Consider the following 22,848-nt stretch of genomic DNA (forward strand, 5'->3'; position numbering starts at 1 on the left):
TGAGGTTTTAACCCCTCCTTGTCAGGTTGTGCCTTTATTTCTTCCTCCTCTTTTTCTTGGGCTCCTGGCTTTCCTCTGGGATCTGGGGCACTTCAGTCTGAGGAATTGAGAAAGCAGTTTGAGATCATGTACATTTAATGCTTTTCCTGAAGGAAAAGTGATGTGTATACTATTTAACTAAGGTCATGGATACCTGGCTGCTTTAATCATGTCAAAAGGCTTTTGGCTAAATGAAAGCACTGTTCATCTTACCTCCTGACTGTCCTCTTGCAAGGCTGTTTCCAGCAAGGCTGCATTGATGCGGAAGTCTCTGGACGTGCTCAGCTTCATGTATTGCATCAGATTCACCTACAAGGGTATAGCACACCTATTTCAGGAACTTATCTAGAAGGATCTATTCCTGACAGGCATTTAATGCAAACCATGTGATATCCACAAAGGAGTGTTTTAAAAAAGTATTATTGTGTCATCGGTATTTTGAAGGCAAACATGCTGATCATGAGATACCTTGGATTTCTTAGACAGCAGAATTAAGAATTTCTCATACTGTTCAATACTGAAGATGAGGTTAGGGATTGCCTTGGTCTCTCTGAGTACTTTAGCCTGGAATTAGAGGGCAGGACAGTTATGTTCAAAGATTCTTTGTGAGGGAAAGTCCTTGTTCTTGGACAAGACATGCCATAATAAATGCAGTTCTTCTTGAGCACTTCAGACTAATTTAGTGACCAAAGTTAGTAATGAAAAACAGGCAACCACTGAACAATGGCAACTGATGTCAGTTAATCCCTTATTCCCAGTGCCTTGCTTTTCATTATCTAGGACTGAGAGGGCAGTGAAAGGATATACCGAGGCAGTAGCCAGGGCCTCTTCCTTTTTGCTTTTCTTGTCTCCTGTCCCATTGCTCACTTCACCACTCTGTAATAAATAAAAGTTTAGAGTAATACCATCCCACACAAGGCAGAGTAAAATAAGATGCTTGTCAGGCCAACTGACAGTTCCTTAGTAGATTTCTACCTGCACATAGGTAATGAAGGAGTAGCACTGTGGTGTCAGGTGAGACCCAGACAGCTTCACCTGCACAGGCAAAGATGGACATGTGACAGTGTATACAATAGGGAGCCCAGCTAAAGCCAATACTGTCTGGTTTGTACCCCAAAAAAAAAAAGTGTCAAACCTTACCAGTTTCTCAAAGCGGGTAGGCAATGGGCGGGACTGGTTGGAACACTGTTGGATATACTGCAGGGGGAGAGGGGTCACATGGGCATGTTTCAGAGATATTTAATTTGGTGTCTCTTTAAATATCTCAATTCAGGCTCCTTTCAGAACTCCAGCTCTCTAAGGTTGACTGAGTTGTTGGTTAGACTGAGGCATCTAGTCTCAGTCTGTGAAACTACAATTGCTGAGCCCAATGGTGATAGTTCAAACTATTGTGTGTCCTACATTGCCTTTTTTGGCACAAGCCTCTATACCCAGATCTTTGCCTTTCTATGAGTAGTAGTAATTTTAATTCCAGAGTTTATTGAACCAATCATTAAGACCTCAAATGTAGCTAGAATGCCATTTTGTTCACTACTACATGGACTCACATATTTGGTGAGGGTGGATAGCAGGGTGTAGGTCCGAGCCAGCTCCTTGAGTAGCGTATCAGTACACGGTCCAGGAGATAAGGCCGCCTGCACCAGCTCATTCAGTGCTGTTACCAAATTGCCCAGCTGCAGAGTCACTGCCTTCTCCACAGGGTCCTGGTGCCCAGCAGCCAATGTGGAGTCACCTAACAGACATGTCACTAAAGAACCTCAGGTACATAGACACAAAAGCAAAGATTAATTAAACAAGAGCTGAGTTTTTGATCAGAGGGTTTCATACTGGAGTGGTCTCTGTCACTGCCTGGCTCGAATCTCTTTTTGGTAATTAGCCAGTCAACTTCATCCAGGATGCGCCCAACCTGGGCCAGGACCAAAAGCTGGCAAAGAAAATTAAATATTAACACAATGTCACCACAATTCTTGTCTGGTTTTAAGGGACTTGACACTTACAGCTGTGGGAGCAGCTGTCTTTGCACTGACTATGGCAAAATGAGACTGCTTCTCCACCTCCATGTCCTGGACAGCAGAAATCGAGAACAGTGAAATAAATACAATGTGACCAAGGCAGAATGTGTGACAGAACTGGTTATAAGGCTGTTGCTGCAACTAACATACCTGATCGATATCACCGAGCTGACTGTGAATATCCTGGGACAGTTCCCATAGCACTGTGACTGGGCTCTTGTACAGTGCATGGAGGCTAAACATTAAGGAGAGCATTCCCCGGCAGAACGGTACATCCTCTGGTGTGAGTGAAGAAAATGAGGGAAGCAGTCTTTTCAATATGGAACCACTATGGCTTCCTGGTTGTACTTCAAAGTCTTAACTCCTGCCATCTGTGCTTTCAACAACTAATTTCTGCATACTCATGGTTTTGAAGGAATGACCCCCAAGCTACTCACCAAAACTGCTCTCCTTGCAGATTTTGACAGTCCATGTAATCATCTGCTCAAACTGCCAAACAAAAACAAGATGATGAGACTGCAGGGACATATACAGCACTTAATACAAAACTTGAATGAGAATTAAGTTCAGAATTTTTAACTGAGGAAAAAAAATGTCACTTCTATTTAGTGTACCCCCTCTTTGTGCCGTGTCATTCAATGATAGCTGTGCTGGGTTATACCTGGCTGGAAGATGGCTCCAACTGGCGAGAAAGCACACCCAGAATACTGAGTAGAAGCTGGGCCTCTTTGCTGTTGAAGTCTTCCTCCTCACCACTCAGCAGACCAACCAGGGCTCTCTAGTGAGAATAGCACACCAAGGTGTTAGAACAGAGAAGCACTGACGACCTAGAACCTGAGGCTATAGCCTTGGCTGACCTGTGTTTAAATGACACTACCTGGAACTGTCGAATGTAGAAATCGATCATCTCTGAAATGTTAGTCCTTTGCTCTTCATGTTGATCCTGTTCTTCTGAAGCTTCAGTGTACAGGGAGAAATACATTTTCAGCATAATCTACTCTTGATGCCCCAGTTTAGAAACCAATGAAGACAACTTCTATAACAAAATTCAAACCTCTGTAACAAAAATGAGTTATAACTATATATCTACTCTTGGACATGCACTAAAAAGGATGTTATTAGCAGGAAGCTACAGTGCATGACTAGTAATTATTGCTTTGTTTTCTGGCATGGACAGACATTTCCAGGCATCAGGCTGCTACTCACCCATAGAACATAGGAAGTTAGCAAGCTGGGCTGGATAGCGTTGCAATACAGTACGGAAGCTCCGTAACACCCCTTCTAAGCAGAGCAGAGAGATGCCCTTGCCCCTCTCCTTCTTGCCTGTATCCTCAGTTGCAGGTGGAATGTGAGTATACTTCCACATGAGCACACTGGACAGGAAAGAATATACATAAGGTCCCTACTTATAGGAACCAGCTCTCCCTCTGCTCATATACAGTCAGTCAATTATGTAATGCCTATTTTCCGACTGAAAGGGTTGTACCAAGATTCTGTTTTAAGCAGTTTGCCTCTCACCTAGTGATGTTACAAAGGTGACTGAACACCTTGTCTGTGTTCTGTCCCTCTGGACCATCTGTCTGCCCGGTCTCCTCCAGTTGCTGGACTTTCTGCAGTGCAGTATTGACTGCATAGCTTAAAAATTCAGAGTTGGAATGCAGCAGGGACAGACTTTCCTTGCGACTCTGCGTGGCATCTCTGCCAAGGGTAAAAATGGCAGTTATCCTCATCAGACCTGTCTGAGCCATCACAAGTGTTACCAGAACCAATGGGATATAAACAAAGGGTTTGAACACAGCCTCTCTGAATATGGAATCAGCTTAGATAATGATTTTGGATTACTTAAATTTGGGGGATGCTCAAAGTAACACACCTGAAGAGAGCCCTGAGCAGTGTGGTCACAAAGCCCAGTGAAAGAAGACTACGGACTGACTTGTTGGAGGGAACCTTGGACTTGCCACACTTGTCTTTGAGCATTTCAGACAGGTGGTGGTAGCGACTGAAGAGCTCTAGCATCTCCTCCAGGCGGCTTTTACTGTAGGAGGCGAAACAGTGAGTGTTGAACAGGTTTCAGATCAGTCATTTTCACACTGGTTGTTGCTACTTCGACCACGTACCTGTAGTTGGCACAGATGAAGGTATACTCCATGAGAACTTCATACACTCCCATTACTAGTGCACCGTAGATGCTGTTCTTTGTACCAACAGTAGATGACAGGGAGAAGTCAGCTGACTTGTCCTGTAGGCAGGGCAGAAGGTAACTTCATAAGTGGAAAAAGCCACAATAAAGCAACCATATTCTGAGTCACGTTATAATATTCTCTTGGCTGAATGTAGTTTTATTATGTGGCCAGTGTTCTTTGTTTAATTATCAAAGTGTTATTAAGGCATAAAGGCAGCAGTTTACAAAGGGCATCAGGCAATGTTTTTCCCATTTGAACTCTGAAACAACACAGACCAGCTCAAAATCCTCCAGCTCGCTCTTGATCATGCGCTTTGTGACACTCTGTAGTATGCCTTGTAGCTCCTCCTTGACCCCACCCTCCTCGTCCTCATCATCATCATCATCTTCGGCATCCGGCATGGATCGGCCCTGGTGCCACAGCAGACAGTGGGCCGAACAGCTTAGCAGGTGAGCCTGAAGCAAAATTTGACCGCATAATAATGATTACTTATTGCTGATTTTATATTACTACCCAAGTTATGAAAAAAGGAAAAAGCTAGTCAAGTAAATGAGTTGAGAAGTCCTAGTCTCGTATAAGCAAGTTTTGAAGAGGTATGTGGTTTCTGAGTGAGCAAGGATGGTACCAGTGGCTCCAGTAGGAAGATGCTTTCTCCTTGGGCACCGATGCACTTCTCTAGCTTTAAGGGAGGCAGCAGATCTGGTTCGGGTTCATAGTAACGTCTTAACTGCCAAACGTGTTACGAAAAGTGACATTAAAAACAACCCGATCTCCTGAAGCAGTGAGAATTATCCCCATCACTTGATCCACAGACAATACTGCTTTTAGACAAAGACGTCCCTCACCTGTGACAGTAGTGTCTGCAAAACAGAGCTGGACAACTGGGAGTTCCGGCGGAGTACATCATGGAAGCCCTGGGAAAGACAGCAGCTAATGACAAGGTTGACAAAATACACAGCTCTGTTAGGTCTAAAAGATACCTGTCATCATAGATCATAGCTATAAACAAGGTCTTACTTCATACAGCATCAATCGCACATCTGCCTGTTGGCTGAGACAGCGTCGCAGGCTGCCCAGAATCTCCAGACAGAAGGCCTCATTTGCTGCTGAACTATAGCGTGAGTGAACATCCACCTGGATCTGTAGGAGAATTACATACATGCTGTGCTGTTAATACCATGTTACTGCAGTGACCAAACATGCTGACAATGTTGGACCCAAGAACACTGGACATATATCCACCTGACTAGAGGACAAACACTGACTGGATTGGCTACAGGCCAGGCTGCCCAGGACCTTAAAATTCTTGAGCAGCAGCAGAAACCCAGCCACAGCTGCCTTCCTTGCCTCCAGCTGGCTGTGAACATACAGTGCAAAGACAAGTTTGAGGTTTCTGGACTTGCCACAAACAACAGTACATATCACATTAATTAGAAACAAATGGAGAAAAGTTCATGACCAAACCTGGAAAACATTGCCTTCCTAAGCACCAAAATCAGGCTGTCTTTCATGTTCATGCTGACTCTCAATAAAGGCTATGGAGCAAAACAAATGCAAATTTCTTGCAAACCAAAAGCACACATTAGAATGTTGGCATAAACAACTTAGCACAGAAATATTTCAGCTACCTGCACAGCCTTGAGAAGCCCCTGCACAGTGCTGAGAGGTAGGTATGACAAGTTGTCAAAGGTTTCCATAACTTTGGAGGATGACTCCAATAGGATCATGGGAGCAGAGACCACAATGTCTGAAAACAGCTCTGGTCAGAAGCAAATGCAAACAATGTCAGAATAAGTTCTATAACTGTCACATTTTAACAGTGGACAAAAATTGGGTTCCAAAAGTTACATACCAATAAAATGAGTAACTGGGGTGGCTGTTTTTGTAACCAGTCGGTTCAAAACTTGCTCCAGAATTTCACTTCTGATCGGCTCATGGATCTGCAAAAGTATCAATGGTTATTGCTGGAACTTTACAGTTTAATTCTTTTAGAATGTTCTTTAATTTGCAAAGAATGAAGATTCTAACCATACTGAAGATTTTAAAAAAAAAAAAACTGCCCATACATACTGCAAGACTGTGGGTATTCCTAACTAGAAAAATGTACCTTGAAGCCCTCCAAGAGAAGACGGGCACCCAGCTGGCAGGCCTGCTGGGTAGGGTTCCGCCCCAAACCATTTGGAGCTTCTATTGCTTTCCCAAAGGGTCCTGGCTTTGGTCCAAAGGAATCCATGAGGATAAATCCTAACTGCAGAATACCCTGTGTGACGTGGTCCCAACCAAACACACTGCAACAACAGAGGGTCTCCTTCAGCTTCCAGCATTTGATAGGATGGACTGTTCCAATCAACATTGTTTGAGAATTGTTTACCCATTTCTTTTACAGGCAGTCTTCAAATTGCGAACAAGTTCCGTGTCCTCAGTCTGTCTTAAATTCGGATTTTGACATAAGTCTGAACAGTTAGGTATGGTGGGTATTTAACGTCAGTTTGTCAAATGTTTGTCTTAGTATACTGTATATCATTCTATGCATAAAAAACATTAAAGAAACACTTCCAGATATATTAGATGTTTTAGTGTAACAATACAGTAATAATACAATGTCATGATAAAAAATGTAACTACAGTATTTATAATAGGGAGAGACATAGAAAGAGTAATAGATGTTACTGCTGTCATGATGAACAGAGGACACGAAGGAGGCTGGACCCAAGTACAGGATTGTTTATTCAGAATCAAAGGACTAGACGTGGTGTTGTGGTCGGGGACGGGTGAATGGTTGGTCGATTGAGGAACAGGGTGAGCGGTTGTTATGACAGATATGGAACCGGACTGGGTAATGATGAGCGACATGACTTGGAAGAGCAAAGCAAGGCAGGTTTGAGAACGCCGAGGGGTGGTTGTCTAGAGTGGGATTCCGCAACTGGGAAGTGGTTGAGAAGTGTCTTTTATAGCTGAGTGCACCGACTGAAGCTGCTGGTTGAGGTACGGGGCGTGGTTGTGACAACTACAGTATTTATAATATAGAGAGAGAGAGAGAGAGAGAGAGAGAGAGAGAGTGTGCGCATGTGCAAAAAAATCCACGGACTGCCTGTACTACATCACAAAAAAAAAAAAAAGTTTTTGTTGAGCTCTTACCTATTTTTGACAGTATCTAAAATGGCCTCTGCCACACCCAGCTGTGGGGGCATGAGATCCTGAACAAACTTGGAGCTCATTTGGACTTGCTCATCTTTGAAGCTCTTTAAAATTGCCATCTTCAGGAAGGCAAAGGCCTATTTTTCATGGGCAAAAGGTTAAGTAGTGAGTGGATAAGCTTTTATTTTTACATTGGGAAACATAAAAGTTGCAATTAAGCATCACAACCATATACAGAATAAGAGACCTGCTCCTCATATCGCTGAATCCTGGCAACTGAAAGCAGCAGGGCAATGTTGAAAGGGCACAGTTCTCCAAGTTCCCCTTGGCCTGCCTGCTAATGAGAAACATTTACTTAGCAGACGCTTTTTTTCAAAGCGACTTACAAAGCGACTTACAATGGATACTATGTAGTATAGTGTTACCAGCCCAGTATAGTGTTATTCACCAAGGTGACTTACACTGCTAGATACACTACTTAAATGGGTCACTCATCCATACATCAGTGAAACACACTATCTGTGTCACTCACACACTACGGGGGAACCTGAACAGCATGTCTTTGGACTGTGGGAGGAAACCCATGGGGAGAACATGCAAACTCCACACAGACTGAGTGGGGATCAAACCCATGTTCTCTCGCACCACCCAATCGCTGTGAGACAGCAGTGCTACTCGCTGTGCCACCATGCTGCCCAAACAAATAAATTGGTCCTTTATCATAACTATTGTTAAGGTGCTGAGACAAGAGGAAATTGTCTACCAGATGCCAAATGAGAAGTACAAGAAGGAAAGGGAATGACCTTGAGGTTCTTGAAAAGCTCCCGGCCCAGCTCATGGTCCAGCCGCACAGCAAACACAATGTGCAGGATTGTGGTTCCCTCCACATGACGTAGCTGATCCTGTGGAATGGACTGAACCTCCACATCTACACTCCTGAACACGGCACAGAGACAGAGCAGGGGCAATATTTAACTCCAAATCCAACTACATCCATTTTACAACAGCAGCATCATTAAAAGCAGCATCATAAGGTCCCTGAAAGTACAGTGAGAACAGCCAGTGGCCATTGGGTAAACTCACTCGCTGTCTCTCTGTTCCTTCTTCTGACGCTTGTCCTGCTCATTAAAGTATTTGACAATACCTTCCAGTATTGTCTTCTTACATCCCTAGCAAGAATACAAGCACAAATTATTCAGTCTGCTGATAAGTATATTACATTACACAACTTTGTACATACCCACAAAAATTTAATGCAGAAAAAACCTTGGTGGAGAGCAGCAAAAGCTGATACACCAGAGGTGGAATCTCCTGCAAGTCCAGTTTGGTGAACATCCTTAACACTTTTTCTGCTACAAACTGTAGTTCTTCCATGGACAGTGGAACATCTCTGAAAACACCACGGTAGGAACATGATTTAGAAACAGACTAAATAACTCAGCATTTCCTCATGGCAGTGTTAAGAAGAGCATACCCTACCTGAACATCGTGGTGAGGTGAATAATGCACTGGGGATCCCATCTGCATGAAATCATGCGGTTAAGGTTAACTATTTTCAGAGTTCTGCATCTGACTAAATGTATTACGAAGCTACACCTACCTAGTAGAACAGAGACTGTTGATGAGCTGTTTTTTATATTCATTCCCACTTATCTCTCCTTAGATGCAAAAAAAAAAAAATAAAAAAAATCAGTAGGTCCATTATATTTCTGTAATGATTTTGCATTCTTTCACTCTGTGATCCACAGGACTAGATTCCCACTGAAGCAGTCCTAATGCGATAAACAATCATTGATAATGGCTGGATTTTTATACTTTTTTATAAATACTTTCTAATGACAAAATGTCATAAACTAGGATATGCAAAAATGAGACATAAAGGCAGATCTCTGCTTTGTAAGTTGGATATGACTGAATTATCATACCTTTTCCATAGGCCACTGTCTCAGTGGCAGATAATGCAGTGAGGATGGTGGGAAAGAGCTCCAAGGATTTGCCACTGTTCATTTTGCCAGTCTTGATCGCTTCTACAATAAGGGAAGCTAGCTGCACTAGTGAGGGACCATTGAGATATGGCACCTGTGGTATAGAGAGAGGAAGTATAGTCAAAAATGTAACAAGCTTCTGTTATTTAAAATGGCTTATTTATGCAGCAAAACATTTACGCAAAGGACCCTACTGAGTGGCAGAAGAAGGATTTGAAACAGCAATCATTTAATCATAAACCCATTATTTACCCACCAGTCCTAAGCTCACATCAGACTACGTCAAAATAATATAGTACACAGGGACTTGCAAACATGTAGGCTTAATGACTCAGATAAACTAACAGCTGTGTGATTCTGTTTAGAGTGGCCTGGATCTTGGAGTCCAGCTTACCTCCAGCATAAGTAGTCCAATAATGTCTGACACAACTTCAACAGAAATGTCCCCAGATTCACAAAGTGGGATGCAATGTTTGTACAGAAGCAGTCTTCGATCAGCACCCTCCTGGGTACAGACTGGTGAGCCTTACAAAAACACAAACACACAAGTCACAGTGCACTCAGGAAGGGACTGAATGTTATACAGTATATGTATTTTTTCAGACCCTTACCTTTAAATATAGCTTTCATCACATGGCCTATGTCCTTCCCCTTCAAGGCAGTGTGTGTGACAAGGACAGTCAGCTAAAAGTAGATTCCACAAACATTTAGCCAAACAGAAACTTAAAGTAGATAACTTTTAGACAGAAGCTTAAATTTTCTTGTCTCCATAAATTCATTCTAAAGATACAAGAAACAAAACATAACTTGTCCTAATATAGTTGTTAGGACAATTCACCAGCTTACTTTATCGTCTGCCACTGTAGCGAGATACTGCTGTAGGTCTTGCGTGCCCTCTCTCTTTAACAGAGACAGCAACTTTTCAGTGTCAGCCTTCATATTTGATGGGTTCTGCAAGGAGAATGTGATTGCAATTATTCACAGATCTGACAGAAAGATGCAGAAATGGAAACACACAGAATGTTTCTAACTAAGGACTGTGCAGATACAAAATAGAAGTTCTGCAATGAATACTTCTTTAAAAATTTCACTGTTCTACAAAGTTCACGCAGGTCACATACATTGGTCTAAGCCTAAGGGAAACAAACTATCCTTCTGAATACATAAAATCAGCGAATGGAAAGGAGAAGGATGACTATTTCATTATCAGATTCATTTCTCCAAGCATGTTTGTCATCTTAAGCTTTTCTGTGTTTTCGTACTGGTGAGCCAAACCTCCTAGCTAAGGAGATAAATCCATTTCCATTTTACTATGTACAAGATCGTCACTCACACTGTGCGAATCATGAGAACCGACGCAGCCTTACATTTTTACAACAGAGTTTTAAATCAGGCTTGGCAAGCAAGGGGGGCTTATCACCTTGGCTTGGATATGTGGAACATACTCTTACGATATATTTATTTTGAAAGCCGAATGGACTTAAACGAGTTTCTGTTCTTTTCCCAGCACACTTGTTGCCGACGACTGTCCCAAAACTGCTGTTAAAAACAAGGAACTCGACAAAAAATGTACAAGACACAACATGACACAGCAACTAAAACAAATCACTAGAAAAAAAAGAGCTGGACCGCAGGCTTAGGCTTATGACATAAAATATACGTGCTCTATACATTACTTAAAAACAATATTGTGCCATACCTGGTTTTGCTAGCAAAAAGACCTGACCTTTAGTCAACGCAGTTAGCCGCCATCCACACACTCAATTTCTCCCGCCAGCAGCGTCGTCCAAACACGCACACTTCCTGAATAGTGACGTATGAAACAACTCAACAGCTGATTGGGTCTGAAACGAACATTACTCGGATTTAGATGAAACTAGGGGCTAAGGAGTTTCTTCACACTGGTAACGAAATGAAATTCTAATAGAGTAAAACTACTGTAGTAGGGCTTAATTTAAAAAGTATATCAGTGAAGTATTTAAGGTTATAATAGATCATAGATTCCTTCCGGCTCGTTCTATCATTTGCAATTTAACAGAAATGATCCGTTACACAGAATCATTTAATATGTGTTGTGTTCATAAGAAACTAGTGATGCTGGAGGTTAAAATCCTAAACATTTTTTATGCTAAAGGACTATATAGCAATAGTTGAAAGTTTTCGCTTGCTATTTGTGTTACTATAGCAAATAAATGTGATTGTAAGTGTTTGTATTATTTTGGTCAAAAATTGTAACAAGGGCCAGTGGCGCAATGGATAACGCGTCTGACTACGGATCAGAAGATTCTAGGTTCGACTCCTGGCTGGCTCGATTCACTTTTTTTAAGTAACGGCAACATATTATTAACTTTTAGTTTGTGTTATTTTTACCTATGGTGTTTAAGGGAGCAGAGGTGCGGTGGCGCGGTGGCGCAGTGGGTTGGCCCACACAGTCCTGCTCTCCGGTGGGTCTGGGGTTCGAGTCCCGTTTGGGGTGCCTTGCGACGGACTGGCGTCCCGTCCTGGGTGTGTCCTCTCCCCCTCTGGCCTTACGCCCTGTGTTACCGGGTAGGCTCCGCGACCCTGTATGGGACAAGCGGTTCTGAAAATGAATGAATGAGTGAGTGAGTGAGTGAGTGAATGAGTGAGTGAGTGAGTGAGTGCGTGCTTATGTTGCACAAAGTAACTTGTAGTTGTAAAAGTTCAGTCCATGGCAAGTTATATTTCAACTTCGTGTGAGGGCGCGACTGGAACAGCGTATGTAATACATGCGGAAAATCTTTAGAGGACAAGTGTCTCCACTGCCGGACGAACCTGAGTCTCTTTGATCTTTGAAATACTTTTGTATTGCTGTTAAAAATTATTCAAAACAATTAAAGAGATCAATTCCGAGATGTACTCGAAGTGTCGTTTTTACTGGGAAACACAAACCTAAAATGAAGATACCACCAAATTGCTTTGTATTAACTGCTTGATCGATAATAATGAATAAAACTGAAATGTTGTCGCCACGCAGGGTGTGGAGCAATGGCAAACCCTTCTTGTATGAAGTCCCTTTAGCTCCTTGACAGATAAAAACTTTTCAGATATACATACAGCACAAATTGTAATGCGCTATAAAAAACTCTGGATGTATCAGAAATTTTCCCTTTTGCTATTTACAGCATGAGATACTGGATATATATATTCTTCTGAGAAACAGAAAAAATAAAGGTATCATAGAAACAAGTGTTTTAAACTCTTGTTATCTATTAGGCATGCACGCATGTAATTTTAAATAGTATTGAAATATTTTTAATCTGTCTTCAGGAGAAAGAAAATTTGTACAGTACTGGGTCTTAATTCCGTCTTGCATTTGAGCGTTTTCAGCCAGTGTCAGGATGAATCGGTGTCAGGAGTACTGCAGGTGAACTGTCCAGTTACACCAAAAATACCTGTGGCAAGAGTATTTTTCATCTCAAGAACAACAGCACGAATGATTATTAGGCGTGAACCCAGTTCACTAAGTTATTTATCTGGAAGCTGCGTTAGCCGTTTTGTCGATATTTATAATCTAGTACGGCCATAAGCCATGATTCTTATTTTCAACTTACTTCTCCATAAATATTTAAGTTTGCATGAAGACAACTTTTCAGTTTACTTCTTTTTTTTTTTTCAAATAATTACACGTTATTCTTCCAAAACTGGATAAATAATTTATAAGTCAAACGATGATGCAGGCATTGATCAGTTAAATGACGTCATGTTAGCTACGCCCTACGGCATGACGTATACGGTTGCGTCCTCGGTGTACTCCCGGGCACGTAAGGGCAGGAGGCACGATCGGGGTTGCTGGCCGTGACAAAGCTGGCGTGGTGATGTAATGTTGCCTCTTTGACGAGTACGGATGGCGGCGTGTGCCAGGCTCTGCGGAGTGGGGCAGTCGCGGAGGTGCAGGCGGCGACAGCGCCAGAGTCAGCAGGACAAGGACAGCGACTCTGACATGGACGAGGAAGAGGAAGAGCGGATTGTGGGCAGAGTACGGATCGAGGCCGCTCCACCGGGGCCTACCGGGCCGGCTGACCTCGGCACCGTCGACATTACGGCGAACGACCACAGAGTCTGGTGTGGGAGCACAGCCACAGGCTCCCCGGAGCAGCCCAGCAATCCGCAGTCTCTGGTGGAGCTTCCGCCCGAACTACTGGTGGAGATTTTCGCCTTGCTTCCCGGAGCGGCGCTTCCCAACTTGGCGCTAGTTTGCAAGAAATTCAGGCAAATTCTCAACACTGAAACCATCTGGAGACGCCGGTGCGCGGAAGGTAATACGAGCTAAATGATAGCTCTACGATCAGCGCAGCAATGTGGGTTATTTGCCTCGTCGTTTTGTTTTACTAGTGACGTAGTCTTGACAGCTCGGGCTGCTGCGTTCTGCGTCACGCGGAAAGAATCCTGCAGGAATCTAGCGCGTGGTCTGACAGCGTTCGTTGAACCGCAGTGGCGATGCGTGGGAAAGTAGAGTAGAAGGATCTGTTACGCAGTGACAAACTAGGCTAGTGGGTATTTCAAGAGTGCATTTGTGAGAATCTTGAATTTTGCTCTTGAAAATGAGCAAAGATTTATGGAAATGATGTATTGTACCTCGTGTCCCCCACACTACTACTACTACTACACGTTGAGTTACACAGCACTAAACTAATGGCATTTACTCGGATCTGTAGCAATGCAGGTGTTTTCAGACTCTCCTCACTGATTCATGTGAAAGTGTTGAGATTGGGGAATAACAAAAGTAATCTTTGACAGTGTGATAGATCCAGCATATACAGTAATTAGGATCAAGGCAGAACTTCCAGGATATCTCTGTTATGCTGTTCCTCTTCTTTTCACTCACTTCTACTCCTAGATTCAACTTGAAAGTGTGTTCCATTGGTGTATGGATGAGTGACCAGTAAGTAGTGTATCTAGCAGTGTAAGTAAGTCACCTTGGTGAATAAGTTGTGTGGGCTGAAAACACTACATGGAGCTTATTGGAGGTTGCTTTGGAGAAAAACATCTGTTAAATGAGTAAATTAATTGGACCCAACACCTACACCCTTAGACTGTTTTAAAGAGATTCATACCTTCATCATTCATGGTTACTACCACTTGGTATATGTAATGTGCGTTTCCAGCACGATCCATAGCCACCCTCTCTGTTCTTGGATCAACATTGGATCAAACTTACCAGCCATGATACCATCTAATAGGAAACTTATAATGACATGCACAGGTTATGCATTGTCTAAATATTACAAAACATTTTGTGTGTGGACAAGTGGAAAAAGTCCTAAAATGGAAAAAGCTAAGTCATTTTCTTAATATACGATGTAATGGTTAAACGAGTTATATACTTCAGTGATTTGTACTTTTGTTGTAATGAAAACATGCATTTTGTACTGACTATGCCTCACTGGATAACAAATTAATGCCATCAGTAATAATACCACTGCAGTAACTTGCTGGTTGTGGTTGTTAGATGAGAATGTAACACTGCTCTCACATCTTGTTCTTAACTTCAGAGTTTGGCATGAAGGGAGAGCCACGCAAAATGGAGGAGGTGGGCGTGTCCAGTCGGGAGCTATATGCTAAGCGTGAGTTTTGCTGTGCTCCTTCCCAACATTTTTTTACTTTTTGTTCTTCCGCATGTCTGTGCCAGCAGCCCCACTTTCTCCTTCTTCTCCTTTACAACATACCCCATCTGATTTGTACTGCCGGCATCCATCTCTATAACCCTTATCTCCACCAGTCTGCTCCTGAGTCTACAATCCATTCCTTTGTAGTAGAACACCATGGTGTTTGTCATGATGTCCTCCTTCTCTTAGATGGGCTGCTGTTGTTTTTGGCTCTCGTGTCCTGCCTTATTTGCTGTACCTGTCCAGGTGTCAACCTTAGAATGGAGTCCAGACGCTTTATTAAAGTCCTTCCTGATAATGAACGTACAGACTTTCGGAGTTTGTACACTCAGAGTACGTATACACATGCATGACAGAACACACACTCAGAATGTGTGGGCATCTTAATGTATCCTGGTGTGTATGCTTCATGGAACACATTAACTTACACTCACCGCATGCATGTTGCTTGTGATCTTTACATATACAGTTCAAGTCTCACACGCATGCCTTTACCGGGTATGTGGAGTGTGTACATCATGTGTGACTTATCAAAACTGATAGGTACATGTTCACGGTTGGAAAATCAGTGTCTGTGCCGTGTTTTTCAGATGGTGGTTCGAATCTGGCTTAGTTTGTGTGGAGTTGCATGTTCTCCCTGTGTTTGCTTGAATTTCCTCTAAGTGATCTGGTTTTCTTCTACTGTCCAAAGACATGTTTTAGGTGTACTGGTGACTGATTTGCCCCTGGTGTGTGAAAGCGTGTTCCATTCCATTGTTTGTTTGGTTGTAGGGAGATTAGTGTAGTGTTTAGGTTGTAAGTCACTGTGGTAAAAAGGTGTCAGCTGATTACTAGTCACTGTAAGTTACTTTGGAAAAGCTTCTGATAAATGAGTAAAAATTTTTTCTTCCAAATGCATTTGAAATTGTCACTGTTTCAAACTCATACATCAAGAATGTTAAGAACACAGCAGTGTAGTGAGCATAGTGTTTGTGTGGATTTTCCAGCCGATTGCTGTGATCTAATTTGTCGAGATTATAAAATTGTATGTGTTGTATATGTTTTAACTCAAAATCACCAGAGTAAAATACTACAGTACCAGTCAAAAGTTTGAGTACAGTTGCTAGAGACAAGTTTTCCCTCTGCTGGTTCTGTACTATTTAATAGGCATGAAACACATAGAGCTGAAGTCAGCAGGACATGCTTTATCATTCCAACGAAACCTAAAATATTTGTCTGTTCATTGTGTATGAAGGAGAAATAAAAACCTGCTTAAATATGGACCAAGTTTGAAACACCTTTACTACATGAAAAGCAGCTGTTCTGCATTTATATAAGTCAGTTTCAGGTCATGCCAGGAGAGGTTTTGTGTCTTGGTTTGAGAAGTTTGTCTGAGGTAGGGTTTGAGCCTGTGACAATGTGTGTGTAGCATGGTTTGTGGCCTAGGTGGCTCCTGAAGACAGTTAGGGCTGCCTCATTATTAAAAACCCCAAGTCCATACAGCACAATGCCTGAGCTGTGCATTTGGACATAGGTTGAACTCCATCTTAGGGTGTGTGCAGTTTGCAGATTTTCTGTGCTTTCTCAGTCCAAGACATGCATGTAGGTAAAGCACTTCCATACCCTCCCTTCCTGCAGTCAGAAATAACACTGAAATTATTCTTTTAATGGCTGTCTTGAAGCTTTGCTAATTGTTTTGTTATATTTCAGTGCTGCACCCATACAGACACATCCTGGGCCTGTGGCAGCCTGACATTGGCCCCTATGGGGGGCTTCTCAATGTAGTGGTACGTATTGTAGCTGTCTCCAAACAGTTCTCCGAGGGCTGGGCTTGAGGGGCACACATCTTTCCATTGCATGAAAAGTAACACACCTCACACATTACAACTCACACACACACTATCTGAAATCGCTTGTCCCAAGCGGGGTCGCGGCAAACCAGAACCTAACCCAACAACACAGGGCGCAAGGCTGGAGGGGGAGGGGACACACCCCGGATGGGACGCCAGTCTGCCGTAAGGCACCCCAAGCAGGACTCAAACCTTTCACACAGCAGGACCTGGCCAAACCTGCTGTGGCACCGCAGCCACTACACATTACAACAGGCAATAATAATACATATGCATTGGATCATTTTCTGTTTTATTCCATTATGTGTCTTAGAAGCATCTACCTGTTTGCACCACTTGGTTTTCTTATTTTCTTTTTTATAATTTTTTCTCACTGCGTTGCAGTGCTTTTGAGGAAAGGTGGAGTGTGAGCTGAAGAGATACTCATGGTCTGTTGCCAGCTTGAAAATATTGGAGGATTCGAATTGTTGTATTTTTTTTTTCCTCATTTTATCTTGTTCCCAGGTGGAAGGCTTGTTCATCATTGGCTGGATGTATCTACCACCTCATGATCCCCGTGTTGAGGACCCCATGCGGCGACGCCCTCTTTTTCGAATCCACTTGTTGGATGGCAGCAAGGCCACTGTGGAGTGCATGTATGGCCACAAAGGCCCTCACAAGGGAGACATACAGGTGAGCTCTGCATTGGAGATGTGTGTTAAATCATTACAGGTGACACCCACATAAGAGAAATACTGGTAAAAGTGATTGGTGGGTCATAACTGTGCAAACATAAGAAGCTTACAGATGAGGTTTTTAACTTGCACAGAGTACAAACAGGTAGTCTTACAATAGTATTCACAAATGACTTGTAAGATATGGTTGTGCAAGAACTCCTGGCAGCTAGTGTTGCTAACAAAAGCTGGTATTCCTCTCTGAAGACGGTGAAGAAGGATGAGTTTTCCACAAAATGCAACCAGACTGACCATCATCGCATGCCGGGTGGCCGTCAAGAGGTAAGAAGAGTTTTCCCATCAATATATAGCATGCACTGACTCCCAGGGAACCAATAGTGGGATAATGAGTGCACATGTTCTGGTTTCAACATTTTTCCAGCTGTAGTTGAACTTTTCTTAGTTGAAGTAGTTAAAGTAGGAGTAGCAGGAATTCTGAATGTAGTTGCTTAGGCACTAAGTCTGAACTGCCTTCTTATGTTATTCTTAAGTGGTCTTTGTGGCTCTATGTAAATTATGCAGGAATTTCGCACATGGCTGGAGGAGGAATGGGGACGAACATTGGAGGATATCTTCCACGAACATATGCAGGAGCTCATTCTCATGAAGTTCATCTATACCAGCCAATATGAGTAGGGTTGTCAATTCTTTGCCAATATCAGTAGGTTTAATGTGTGACTTAATCAGTTGGTACAAGTTGTATTATTATATTGTATTATGCTGTTGCTATGACCATTTACTAATAACCAATATGGCATAAAACATTGTATCTTTTAAACTAAGAACTATTAGCTTGTCTGCTGCATTATATAACTTGAATTAAAATTTTACAAGGCCAGATATGTTCTTATGTGGCATGCATCATGTGTTGCAATTTCTCACCTTCTCTTTTCCTACCTTGCTTGACAGCAACTGCCTAACGTACCGGCGGATCTACCTCCCGCCTCGGCTGCCCAGCGACTTGCTGGAGCCTGGCCTTTTCAAGGGCACGTATGGGAGCCACGGCCTGGAGATCGTCATGCTGAGTTTCCATGGCACTCGGGCCCGTGGTACCAAGCTTACCGTGAGTACTTCCATCTCCCTACTGATTGTAATTACTCCTGTAGCATCCATGCACACCAAACAGCTGGGTTTCTGGAACACTGGAGAGATCTTAACCTAAATGGGTTTTATCAAAAGTCTCATGCATTATTTGTTCATTTACTGTACTAACTTCAAAGAGCAGTGCTTGCACCTCAGCAGTCAGTTATTCACCGAGGCCCTTACTTCCCCATTAGGGAGACCCCAATGTGCCAGCAGGCCAGCTGACACTCGATGTGGATCTGAGCTGTCCTGTGTGCCTGCCAGACCTGGACTCCCAGAAGAGTATGGATGTGCTGTCTCGGCTGGTGCAGGAGGTTCATGAGCAGGTGCAGAGGGGCTGTACCCCCAGATCCCCCACTTGTCACACTGAAGCTGGGGCAGAGCAAAATGAAAGGCCAGGAGCTGCATCTGCTTCTGGGTCAGGGGTCACTACAGCTGACCCGCCTTCTGAACTACAGCCCTTCGTGCTGCCTCTTGGTGTCATGGCCCGCAACGAGGTGTACCCACGCACCTGCAAGATGTGGTGAGCCTCACGCTGTCTTGCTCATTGACTTTTTCACCTGATTGAATGACTTCTATGTTTTTGACTGACTGATTTGACTGGTGTAAAGTCAACTGTCATATAATGGTGGGTCAGGGGTCACTACAGCTGACCCTCCTTCTATACAACAAAAAACATCTACAACACCTTATGAAGACAGATGCCTTTTTTTCATGCAACATACCTAGAATTCTATACGATGGCATTTTTGCCCGTTATGCGTTCATCTTACCTTCACAATGTGTGGAAAAAGACTTGGTAGTAACTTTTATTCCTGTATTATTTCGGTCAGGGGCAGCTTTTCGAAAGCATCCCCTGAGTTCAAAGATTTGATTTAAATGATTAAAAGTGAATATTTAAAAACCAGATAGAACACTTGCTGTACATCACACACACTGTACAAAATGAGGCTTTTAGTAGCAATAAGATGAGACAGTTTAAAACAAAAGCTGTCCAGGAACAGGTTAAACCAAGCTTTGAACAGAATAAACAATCAAGCAAAACAGAATAAAATATAAAAAAGACGGGCTTTCAAAAGGCATTGCTTATGGGGTTTCTCCCAACAGAGAAAAGCACCATAGATCCATGTTTCATCAGCTGGGTTTTAAACCATGTTTAAAATATAAAAATGTGGACCACAACAACTCTGCATTGGACAAGTCATTACTGATAATGAATTAATGAAAGTATTACACTGGAAAAGTTTGAAATTTTTGTTACAAATATAAAATATCAGCAGTAGCACTATTATTGCCATGCATGTGTGGCTACCTTGTGATGGCCTGGAATCCCATCTAGGGTGTACTTCCCTCAGCCTTGAGCCTAATGGTTCCAGGATAGGCTCCGGTTCACCGTCGCCCTGCTGAGGACACGCAGTTATAAAAATTGTGTGGATAGATTGTCATGCGTAAAAATACCTTTTACAGGTGGTCCCTGACTTAGTGGTTTGACTTAAGATTTTTTCAACTTTACGATGGTGAGCTGGCGATAGACATTCAGAAACCATACTTAATTTTGAATTCAGTTTTTCCTGCGCAAGTGATATCTGGAGCGATACTCCCTTGTGATGCTGGGCAGCAGCAGTGTGCCACATCTCCCAGTCTGTCATGCAGAGGTGTGTATTAGGTGTATTAAATGCATTTAATTTATTGATTTATGATATTTTCAACTTATGATGGGTTTTGCGGAATGTAACTCCGTAAATCGGGGACCACCTGTACATTGGTATTTTAATTAATTTTACATGGCAGTTTTTTTTTTTTTTTTGGTCCAGGAAACGTCTTTTTTTTTTTTTTTTTAAGAAATAATGGTAATTGAACCTGCTCACCAGTGGAATTCACCTAATGTGTGAGTCAGTTAAAGCTGTTATGTGTGAAATGGGTGCAGTTGTTGTCATGACTGCCACATTGATAGACTCGTTGCCTCTTTATTGCAGTTTCTATGGCACTGGCCTGATCGCAGGGCATGGCTTCACAAGCCCGGAGCGCACACCAGGCCTCTTTGTTCTGTTTGACGACGATCGGTTTGGCTTCATCTGGCTCGAGCTCAAGTCCTTCAGCCTCTACAGCCGCCTGACCGACAACCTCCCCTACGCACAGGCACCCTCTGTGGAGCGCTTTGAGGAAATGCTGCGCAGCATGCAGTCCTGGACGTCCTGACCTGCGCATGCAGACTTCATCTACACCCTCAGGCCTGCCTCCATGACAGCATGTGGACCCCCTTAACTTCCATAACAGCATGTAGCTTACGCCCCTGCTCACACTCCTCCCCTCAATAACAGCATGCAGTCCTGACAAATCCCTTAACCACCAAGACAGCATACATTCTAATATCATGGCAAAATTCTAGGTAGGGCCCCCATTTTTCAAACAAGTTTAAGATTTACAGAGACCCCAAAAATTCACTGAAGAGTCAGAATGCCTCAGATTAAGATTTATAATTTGAGCTTGTTCAAAAAGTAGAAAGTAGTTACTGCCCAAGTCTGTCTTTTTATTTTTTTTATTTTTATAGATAGACTATCCTTTGCTTATTTCTGCAATCTGTAAAATACACACAGAGATATACTGGACCTGTGTATATGTAAATGACAGTGTCCAGGTCCTTTACCCTTTATCAAAACCCACTTCTACCCTTGCTTACTTACTGTTCTAAATTAATGTAATGAAAAAAGGCCTTTTGACCTCTGAAGATGAGAGCTCACAGGCTGCTGTTAGATTTAGTTTACTTGTATGACAATGTCCCTCTTATTCAGTTTTTTTTTTTTTTTTTGCAGTCCTTTCATTCTGTAAGCCTTGCATATAGTTGAGTTTAACCAGGCCAGCTGAGGTGAACTTTTTCAATGATGATGGCATTGTCTCCACTGGGATTGAGATCCTTCACCCTCAGGTCCAGGGTTCTGTGATCTGACCCATCATTCTTCACCACTGTCCCTACATCGGACAGCTGAAGCACTCTGCCTGCTTCACGAGACTTAACATTGTGGAGCTCAAGGACTCAACCCTTCAGCTATAGTCTGTTAAGAACATCTTGACAGAAGCTGAAATGACTTGCCTTGTTTCACTGGCGTCTCGCGGACACCAAGCAGGCTCATCTGTAACTGACATAAAGTTGGGAGCCAGTGAAGTCTGTAGCACTTGCGGGCACCCTTTTTGGTTCCTACGTGTCTACCTTAGTGTGGCCTGCTCTATTGATCAGATGCTTTGGGGTTTACTTTGTTTTGTTTATCCTATCATTTCTGTAATATCAAAATTACCCTGCATCATCACACTTATTACAAAATAGTGGTAAAGGTCAGTATTACCTAGTGGAAAACAGAATAAAGGCAACAAACACTAATGGTGTGTTGATTTGTGCTGGATGAAAAAAATACATTTGAAAATGCTGTGTTTACTTGCACATATAGAAATGGCCTGTAATACATGTAGGAGGGCCATCACTTAATCATTTTTTTTCTTTGAAGTGCACTTTTTAGGCAGGGTAATGAATGTTTTGTTAAAACTACATTGATTTTTCTTTTTTTTTTTTTAAGTATACAAATGTGTGTTTGTACACATTTGTTCAGAAACAACTATGAAGTGTTAAATTTGATAAGTAATTGTAATGGATGACTTGTATTTTAAAACTTTTTTTTAGTTATGTTTGCTAATTGTATCTATCACTGTGCTTCTGATGAAGGGCCATGTTCCCTTAGTCTTCATTTTTTTCCCCCCTCATTCTTAAATGTAACTTGAAGTGTATCTATTTTAAACAAGATACTTTAAGTCCCTTATGCTAGATTTCAGGGAGCTTTGAAGATTTCTGTTCTGAATAAAAAATACAGAAATGGGACCATGTCTTAATGTTTAATGTGTGCACTCTTAAATGTTATGTTTGGAAATTTTTTTTTTTTGTACAACTTTGGAGTACAAAATTTTATTTTTAAGCAATGACATCAGTAGCACCTACATTAGAACCTAAAAATCCCCAGATAAGCCTTTATTCAGTCATTACTCCGGCATTGTATGTGATTGTTTATGTATCTTATCCAAAAAAAAAAAAAAAATTGGTAGGACGGTATCAGGATTTGTCTGTCTTGTTTTATGTACCTACTTGAACGATGAACAGCGGTGCAGCAAGCATAAGGTAACAGACTAGGTTCACTTGAGAGTCACTTGTCTGCAGCCATGTCTCTCAATGTAATGCATAAATTGTACTTTTGC

The 22,848-nt window shown here is 42.3% G+C and overlaps 2 protein-coding genes and 1 non-coding gene across 7 annotated transcripts; 2 read left to right on the forward strand and 1 right to left on the reverse strand.

The window, feature by feature from the left end:
- Positions 1 to 20: 20 nt before the first annotated feature.
- fanci (FA complementation group I) lies at positions 21 to 11,802 on the reverse strand. Of its 4 annotated transcripts, none has more exons than XM_018765094.2 (39): positions 11,728 to 11,802; positions 11,084 to 11,201; positions 10,204 to 10,308; positions 9,969 to 10,041; positions 9,752 to 9,882; positions 9,298 to 9,451; positions 8,973 to 9,030; positions 8,852 to 8,893; positions 8,639 to 8,762; positions 8,456 to 8,541; positions 8,176 to 8,308; positions 7,620 to 7,706; positions 7,373 to 7,509; positions 6,342 to 6,522; positions 6,087 to 6,174; positions 5,863 to 5,993; positions 5,699 to 5,769; positions 5,477 to 5,591; positions 5,252 to 5,374; positions 5,080 to 5,148; positions 4,860 to 4,961; positions 4,510 to 4,689; positions 4,169 to 4,290; positions 3,925 to 4,086; positions 3,570 to 3,749; positions 3,258 to 3,424; positions 2,929 to 3,008; positions 2,713 to 2,829; positions 2,489 to 2,540; positions 2,202 to 2,329; positions 2,037 to 2,102; positions 1,867 to 1,963; positions 1,587 to 1,786; positions 1,180 to 1,236; positions 1,015 to 1,074; positions 847 to 915; positions 508 to 603; positions 253 to 348; positions 21 to 97 (listed from the first exon to the last, which is right to left on the reverse strand). In XM_018765094.2, exons 3-39 carry the CDS (start codon positions 10,294 to 10,296, stop codon positions 35 to 37), a joined length of 3,990 nt encoding a protein of 1,329 aa, XP_018620610.2. In that variant the 5' UTR covers positions 10,297 to 10,308; positions 11,084 to 11,201; positions 11,728 to 11,802; the 3' UTR covers positions 21 to 34. The 4 variants fall into 4 exon arrangements, with proteins under 4 accessions (XP_018620610.2, XP_018620611.2, XP_018620608.2 ...); XM_018765095.2 differs by having other exon boundaries at positions 1,587 to 1,771; positions 11,057 to 11,201; XM_018765092.2 differs by having other exon boundaries at positions 11,057 to 11,201.
- Positions 11,596 to 11,668, forward strand: trnar-acg (transfer RNA arginine (anticodon ACG)). The gene has a single exon. It is a non-coding gene; the product is annotated as a tRNA-Arg (tRNA).
- Positions 11,803 to 13,113: 1,311 nt separating the features above from the next.
- fbxo31 (F-box protein 31) lies at positions 13,114 to 22,672 on the forward strand. Of its 2 annotated transcripts, XM_018765106.2 has the most exons (10): positions 13,114 to 13,634; positions 14,871 to 14,942; positions 15,231 to 15,317; positions 16,674 to 16,750; positions 17,318 to 17,485; positions 17,734 to 17,808; positions 18,049 to 18,158; positions 18,436 to 18,589; positions 18,804 to 19,132; positions 20,586 to 22,672. In XM_018765106.2, the coding sequence occupies exons 1-10, from the start codon at positions 13,223 to 13,225 to the stop codon at positions 20,806 to 20,808; spliced, it is 1,707 nt and encodes a 568-aa protein (XP_018620622.1). In that variant the 5' UTR covers positions 13,114 to 13,222; the 3' UTR covers positions 20,809 to 22,672. The 2 variants fall into 2 exon arrangements, with proteins under 2 accessions (XP_018620622.1, XP_018620623.1); XM_018765107.2 differs by lacking the exon at positions 15,231 to 15,317.
- Positions 22,673 to 22,848: the final 176 nt, after the last annotated feature.

This window comes from Scleropages formosus, chromosome 7, assembly GCF_900964775.1.
Source record: "Scleropages formosus chromosome 7, fSclFor1.1, whole genome shotgun sequence".
Taxonomy (NCBI): domain Eukaryota; kingdom Metazoa; phylum Chordata; class Actinopteri; order Osteoglossiformes; family Osteoglossidae; genus Scleropages; species Scleropages formosus.